The sequence below is a fragment of the Vespa mandarinia genome, chromosome 23 (assembly GCF_050613455.1).
Source record: "Vespa mandarinia isolate Hongniang chromosome 23, ASM5061345v1, whole genome shotgun sequence".
Lineage (NCBI taxonomy): Eukaryota > Metazoa > Arthropoda > Insecta > Hymenoptera > Vespidae > Vespa > Vespa mandarinia.
In genome coordinates this window covers 1040001-1047500 of record NC_140832.1, presented here as the reverse complement: position 1 = coordinate 1047500, position 7500 = coordinate 1040001, and the positions used below count along the sequence as shown (strand labels likewise).

Genomic DNA, 7500 nt, shown 5'->3' with positions numbered 1-7500 from the left:
GTGGAAGGCGACGTTATCGTTTCGAGATAAAGTATCGACTTTGACGGATTTTTTCATGACGATTAATAACAATAAAAATAAAAATAATTGACTCTAATAAAGACTGTATAACGTTAAGACGAATCTTAAAAACCCATATCACAATCATACATATATATATATATATACACACATATATATATATATATATACATATGTGTGTATTAAAGCATATTATATATGTATGATGTGAACGACAGTACAAACTTTAAAAGAGGCACCATTTTCGGCTAATCGATAACAAACACACCATAGAGCAGCTAGTATAGAGAGATCTTTCTTCTTTGTTCCTTTTTTTTTCTTTTCTTTATTTATTTTTTTTTTTTAAATATATATATTTTTTTTTCTTTCCTAGTACGCTAGTACCCTGTTCGAGAAAAAAATGAACAAAAAGAAATGAAAAAGAAAACAAAAAAAAAAAAATCTATAACGAAATAGTACAGCCAACAACAATGACAGCCATCATCACAATCATCATCCCTCATACCTCGCTAACAATTCTAATCCCATCTAATTCCATCGATACGTCCTCTGATGTGCGAAACAGATTTATTTGTTTATTTATTTTTTTTTTTTTTGCATTTTTTTTTTTGTATTTTTTTTTCCTTTTTTTTTTTTTTTTTTTTTTTCTATTATAAAATTTAATCATTGCTATTATATCGTTAACGGATACAGGAAAGGTAGTACGAATTCAAATTTATTTAAGTCTACTATAAGATTACTACTATTATTATTATTACTACTACTACTACTACTACTACTACTATAATTACTACTACTACTACTACTACTACTACTACTACTACTACTATTACTACTATTATTATTACTATTACATGGTGATATTAGAAAGCAAAGAAAAATAAAATATATATATGTATGCGAAGCATGAACTCGATCGTCTTGTGGCGCTAAGGATTCGTATATCATCGAGTCGGATTTCAAAACATCAAAAACAAACAAACAAATAAACAAACAAACAAACAAACAAACAAACAAACAAACGAAACGAAACGAAACAAACAAAATAAAAACAAAAAAAGAAACGAAAAAGAATTTAAAAGAAAAACAAACAAACAATATAATAAACCCTTTGGTAAACTTGATTATGGTGTACCCAAGGCGTATGTTTATTATTATTATCATTATCATCTTCATCTTCATCATAATCATTACTATTATTATTATTATTATTATTATTATTATTATTATTATTATTATTATTATTATTATTATTATTATTATTATTATTATTATTATTATTATTATTATTATATATTATTATTATTATTGTTCCGTCATACCCCTTTAAAACGTTATTATCAAAAATCCACTAGCAACCCCCAAACTACCCGATTCACCATAAACCACCCCAATCACTTTTAACCTCTTCGAAAGTGTTCGTATTAAAACAGCCTGCGCCAGGAACAGATTTCGTCGGCTAAAATATTAACTTAGCAATGGTCCACGCAGTCCTCGACCAGGAATATCATTTTTTCTATTTCTATTTTTCTATTTCTATGTTTCTATTTCTATTTCTCTCTATATCTCTTTTTCTCTCTCTTTCTCTCTCTCTCTCTCTCTTTCTGTCTTTCTCTTTCTAATATATCTCTATTTATATATCTATATATCTATTCTTCTCTCTTTCTCTTTCTCTCTCTCTCTCTCTCTCTCTCTTTTTATATATTACAGTAGTTTAAAGTAGATAAATTTTGAGAGAAAAAAAAAAATAGTAATGTAATCACGTAACCCCCCCTCCTTCTCCTGCCATTCTCATTTCATTCATTAGAATTTATTAGAATTAATCGTCGTTCTTGATTTAATATCACGAAGGACGATTATTAGGATTAGAGATAAAAGAAGAGAGAAAATGATTTTCTCTTCGAAAGATCTCTCTCTCTCTCTCTCTCTCTCTTTTTTTCTCTTCGTGTAATTATGATTTATTTATTTTTATTTCATCATCCTTTTTTAATTCAAATCGATAGATCTATCTCAATATCTAATCTCTAATCAATCGATTTTCGTTACTTTCGTACGTACATTTTCTTCATCTCTCATTTTCCTCCATTTAATCGTTTTATATATATATATAAATACATACATACGTACATACGTACATACATACATACATACATACATAAATATATACACATATATTCTCTTGATATTTCTAAGTGTATTTTTATCATAACTTTTAATCGTACTCTCTCTTTCTCTCTCTCTCTCTTTCTTTCTTTCTTTCTCTCTCTCTCTCTCTCTCTCTCTCTCTCTTTTTTTTTCTTACTACCAACCACCCACTTCGCCCGTTTAACGGCCAACCCCCCCCTTTTCCACGACTCTCTTCGATCTCCCTCTCTTCTTTCACGATTTTTACGATATAATATGAAAAACAAAACAAAAAAAAAATATATATATATATTTATACACACACGAAATGTATTCGGAACTTTTTTTATTTTTTTTATTTATCTTTTATTTTTTTTTTTTTTCCGTTGATTATTTACGTCGGCATTTTATATGCGAGCCTTCACGAAACTCTCGCAGAGGAACTTTGAATAAAGTGAAAAAAAAAAAAAAAGTAGATAAAATAAAAAAAAAAAAAGCTACGAAAAATGCAGCGACCATTAGAAAAAAACACAGAACTGTAAGAAGGAAGTAGTAGAGAGTATAAACTATGATAGAGAGAAAACAAAACAAAAAAAAAAGTATAGAAGAAATGATGATGATGGGTAGAGAAAAAAAAAAAAAAAAAAAAAAACCCAACCGAACAGAACAGAAACAAAACAAAACAAAACAAAAAAAGTAAAAAATAAAAAATAAATAAGAAAACACTATTACAAAATAAAACAAAAAAATCGATCACATTTATTCTCGCTAATCAGCTAATCATTTAAAACTGTATATGTGTGACCTACTTTCAGACGAGCAATAGAACTCTGGTGCAGAATGTATCTGTGACAGGCAGATCCCCCTCTCAGGATTACTATATGGTTAGTTCGCAAAAAATCCACTCTCCGCACTGTTTGGCCGTCTTGATGATATCTGATATTAACCGTTTCTATCTTGCGTATATTATTATACTTAATCAATTCTTTTTTTTTTCTTTTCTTTTCTTTTCTTTTCTTTTTTTTTTTTCCTTTATTTTTTTTTTCTTTTTTTCATTTTTCTTTTTTCTTTCTTTCTTTCTTTCTTTCTTTTTTTTATTACACCTTCTTTACTTTTCACCCGCCACTAGGCCCAATCTTTCATTAATTTTAATTCTCTTTTTGTTTTTGGTTTTGTTTTTGTTTTTGTTTTCGTTTTTTTTTTTTTTTTAATGTTCTCCCCTATTTGGTTTGAAAGTGATTTTGATTTTTGGTTTTGAACTTTTTACTTTTTTTTTTTTCTTTCCCCTTTTTTTAATTCTTTTGTCTTTTCGACATATTCGATCATTGATATTATCATGATCGAATGTGATTGGTTTTCGAAATCTGTGTTTTATCCAGAGAAAATCAATTTTTCTTTTGATTTTCTAATTTCTTTTGTTTTCCTTTTTTTTTCATTCCTTTTGTTTTTCGTTTGCTTTTCCTCTTTGTATCTTTCTACTTTTTTCTCTTTGTATATGCATATATATATACATATATATATATATATATATGTACATATACATATATGTATACATATACACATTTAATTCTGTCTTTCTGTGTGCCTTACACACGTCCCTTTATTATTACATATATTGGATGTTGAATTTGTTTCACACACTAATTGCTTACGGATCGCGCGAGCCTCGGCTAATTTCGATTCGTATTATAAATTACTATATATATATATATATATATATATATATATATATATATATATATGCATATTTATGTACATGTATATATACATATATATACATATATGTATGTATATACTGCTTCTTTTACATTTTGCAATAACCCAGAATTGAATTATATCAAAGGATACGTTAAGCGATTGATTCGTCGCAAAGCTATCGTCGTATATATTTATTTTGGAATTAATTCTTTTTTCTTTTCTCTTCTTTCATTTTTGCTTTCTTTCTTGCTTTCTTTTTTTCTTCCTTTCTTTCTTTCTTTCTTTCTTTCTTTCTTTCTTTTCTTCCTTTTCTTTCTTTCATTTATGATTTATGTCACATGTGAAATTTTTTTTTTTTTTTTTTTTTTTTTTTATATATATCACTTGTCAGTTCCATTTTTATAATACACGATTTCGATCCCGTAGATATTTCAATATTATTTTTATTATTATTATTATTATTGTTATTATTATTATTATTATTATTATTATTATTATTATTATAAAAAAAGAAGTAAAAAGAAAAAGCAGAAAAGTAATAAAAATAATAAAACATTGTAGCGATCGTAAAATTTGTTTGCTCGTCAACAAAATATTTATTTTCTGTTTTATTATACGTTATCGTATATAACAAAAAAAGAAAAGAAAAGAAAAGAAAGAAACTAAAAAAAAAAAATAAAAATAATAAAAGAAATAAAGATCAAATGGAAAATGAAAAAAAAAAAAGTGAAAATCTTAATTAAAGTAGAGATTAAAATTTCTTTAATGAAAAAATTTTTATTTTCAACATTAAAAACATTAATTTTCTATAGGTGATCGTAAATCGTAAATATTATTAAAAGGGAATGGAAAATTAATTTGTTGTCCGCACCATGTCTTCTTTCTTATATTTTTTATTTATTTATTTATTTATTTTTGATTTTTCTTTTTTCTTTTTATTTATGAATATCTTTTGTCAAAGCTTATCGTCGTACACGTGCTAAAGCAGTTTCGATGAAGGTTTCGATGATAAAAGCTGATTTTCCTTTTTTGCAAGTAAAAATATTGACGGTCGTATTGGCTGCAGCCGTATATATGCTTACTCGAACTTTTATCAATTTTTCATTTTATTATTATTATTTTTCTTCTCTCTCTCTCTCTCTCTCTCTCTCATTCTCACTCTCTCACTCTCTCTTCATCTTACCAGTCTCTATCTCCTATTTTCCCATATTCGTTTCATTCCAATCTGTTCCATGTCATATATCATAAATATACATATATATTTATATATATATATATAGTGTGTATATATACATATATATATGTGTATGTATACACACTGCACATATATATATATGTGATATTTTTAAGTTTATCGATATTCAATGTCGCACGTGCGCGCGCTCGTGCCAACTTCGTTCGGATATTTTTTTTCTTTTTTTTTTTATCTCTTTTTATAAATTATATATATATATATATATATATATATATATATATATATAATTTATTTACTATCGAAATTGGTAAAGAAAGAAAAGGACGATGTAAGTTGTAAAAAATGAAATAATTCGAAAGGAACAAAAATGTCCGAACAAAGAAATCACGCGTTTCGTGTATCGCCGCCTACGTACGTGTGTCCCGTGTTTTTCTTACACTGTATCTCTTTCTCTCTCTCTCTCTCTCTCTCTTTCTCTCTTTCTCTTTCTCTATCTCTATCTCGATATTTAAAAAAAAAAAACTTGTTTTTTTTTTTTTTTTGTAAATCTGTGTTTCGCTTTCTAGTGAGTAAAAAAAATCATCGTCATCATTAATCACGATCATAATCACATGTTTGATTTGACTTTAATCATTTGTCTGTATACTCTTTCTTTTTTCTATCTTTTTTCTAACGATCTCTACCCTTCTCTCTCTCTCTCTCTCTCTCTCTCTCTCTCTCTCTCTCTCTCTCTCTCTCTCTCTCTTTCTTTCTCTATCTCTCTCGCTCTCTCTCTTTTTTTTATATATACTTATATATATATATATATTTACATATATACATATATATATATAAAATATATATATATACATATAACGCAGTGTGGTATTTTGTTGTGACATTAACAGTGGTCGTACGATGTTATATCAAATTATATATAATATATACATTGTATCGATGTGCGTGTGTGTGTACGTGTATGCGAGTGCGTATGCGTGTGCGTGTATGAGTGTGGTTTGTGATACGAAAAGATACATCACAATGCGTGTGTGTGTGTGTGTGTGTTGTGTATGTGTAGTTTGCGTGTTTGTTTGCACGCTCATAATCGAAACGACAAAATGTCGATTATTTCGTCGATAAAAAAAAAAGAAATTGAGCGTTTTTTACCTTACACCAACAAGAGGAAGAAGAAGGGAAAATAACAAACAACGACAACAAAAAAAAAAAGAAAAAGTGTTTGACAAAATATTTTTTTTTCTTTTCAATTCTTTTTTCTCTCTCTCTCTCTCTCTCTCTCTCTCTCTCTCTCTCTGTCTGTCTGTCTTTCTCTCTATTTTGCTTTTTTTTTTCTTTTTTTTTTCTTTTTTGACTTTTCACGATAGATACGTACGTCGTTTTAACGAATCGTTAAACGGGACACGAATTCTTCTATTTCTTTTTTTATCCTTTTTTTTTTTTCGTTTCCATTTTTCTTTTTTATTTATTTAGTTACACTCTATCTATCTCTCTCTAGATATATATATATATATTTCTCTTTCTCTCTCTCTCTCTCTCTCTCTCTCCATTTTCTCGTTCGCGATTATCGATATTCATTCGTCGATAAATCTGAATGAACGATCTTTCAATGAAATCATGATTTTTTTTTTTTTTTTTTTTTTTTTTTTTTTTAACGAAGCACGATTCTACTACGCCTATCGTCCTTTCTTATGTATTTATTTATTTATTTTTTTTTTCTTTCATCGTGTCTCTTGCGAATTTCTTTTTTTCTTTTATTAGGGAAAACGAAAATTTTCCCTACTATCCCGCCCCCCACTCTCTCTCTCTCTCTCTTTCTCTCTCTCTCTCTCTCTCTCTCTCTCCCGCCGTCGCCGCGAGTTCGACGATTATTTATTTATTTATTTATTTATTTATTTACTTATTTACTTATTTCTCTATCACGTAGTCTAAAAGAACGGAAAGAGAAAATTATTAGGGGGGGGAGAAAAGAAAAAAAGAAAGAAAGAAAAGAATAAGAAACACATCGACCGGGGTTAGAACGAACGAGGAAAGGACGAAAAGAGAAAGGATGAAAGAAAGAAAGAGAAAAAAAAAAGAAAAAGGAAAATGAGAAAAAGAAACAGAAAAGAAAAGAAAAGAAAAGAAAAGAAAAGAAAACGGACAAACACCAACGAAAAGAAAAAAAAAAAAAAAGAAAAAAAAGTAACAAAAAGCAAAAAAAAAAAATAAACAAAAATAAAAGAATAACAAAAAGAACAAGTTAGTTAGTTAAACGTAGAAAAACGATAGAAACGAGAACTGATGGTATGATTTGTGATTTGTTAGCCAGCGGAACCCATTCGAGAGACTGAGGTATAACGAGGCGGCAGTCTTGCCAGCCGCCACACTTATCCTGTCGGAGTACAAACAAGTACGTAGCTATATAACGTAGATCGCCTGCCGTAAATACGTTGTATATTATATGAAAGTTTACGTACGCATACACA

At 27.9% G+C, this 7500-nt stretch overlaps 1 protein-coding gene across 11 annotated transcripts in view; it reads left to right on the top strand.

Annotated features, from left to right (window-relative positions):
* The window catches only part of PMCA (plasma membrane calcium-transporting ATPase 3), a 105236-nt gene that overhangs the window by 62453 nt on the left and 35283 nt on the right, over window positions 1-7500 (top strand). For 3 of the 11 annotated variants that reach the window (XR_004838954.2, XR_004838956.2, XR_004838955.2), the window contains exons 14-15: window positions 2961-3029; window positions 7340-7424. The exons of 6 other annotated variants lie outside the window; for them this stretch is intronic. Coding sequence is in view for 1 of the 5 variants with exons in the window: in XM_035872624.2 (XP_035728517.1) it covers window positions 2961-3029 (69 nt within the window). In the remaining 4 variants the exon portion in view is untranslated. The remainder of the gene's footprint in view (window positions 1-2960; window positions 3030-7339; window positions 7425-7500) is intronic. 2 more of the 11 variants (XR_004838957.2, XM_035872624.2) reach the window with 2 other exon arrangements.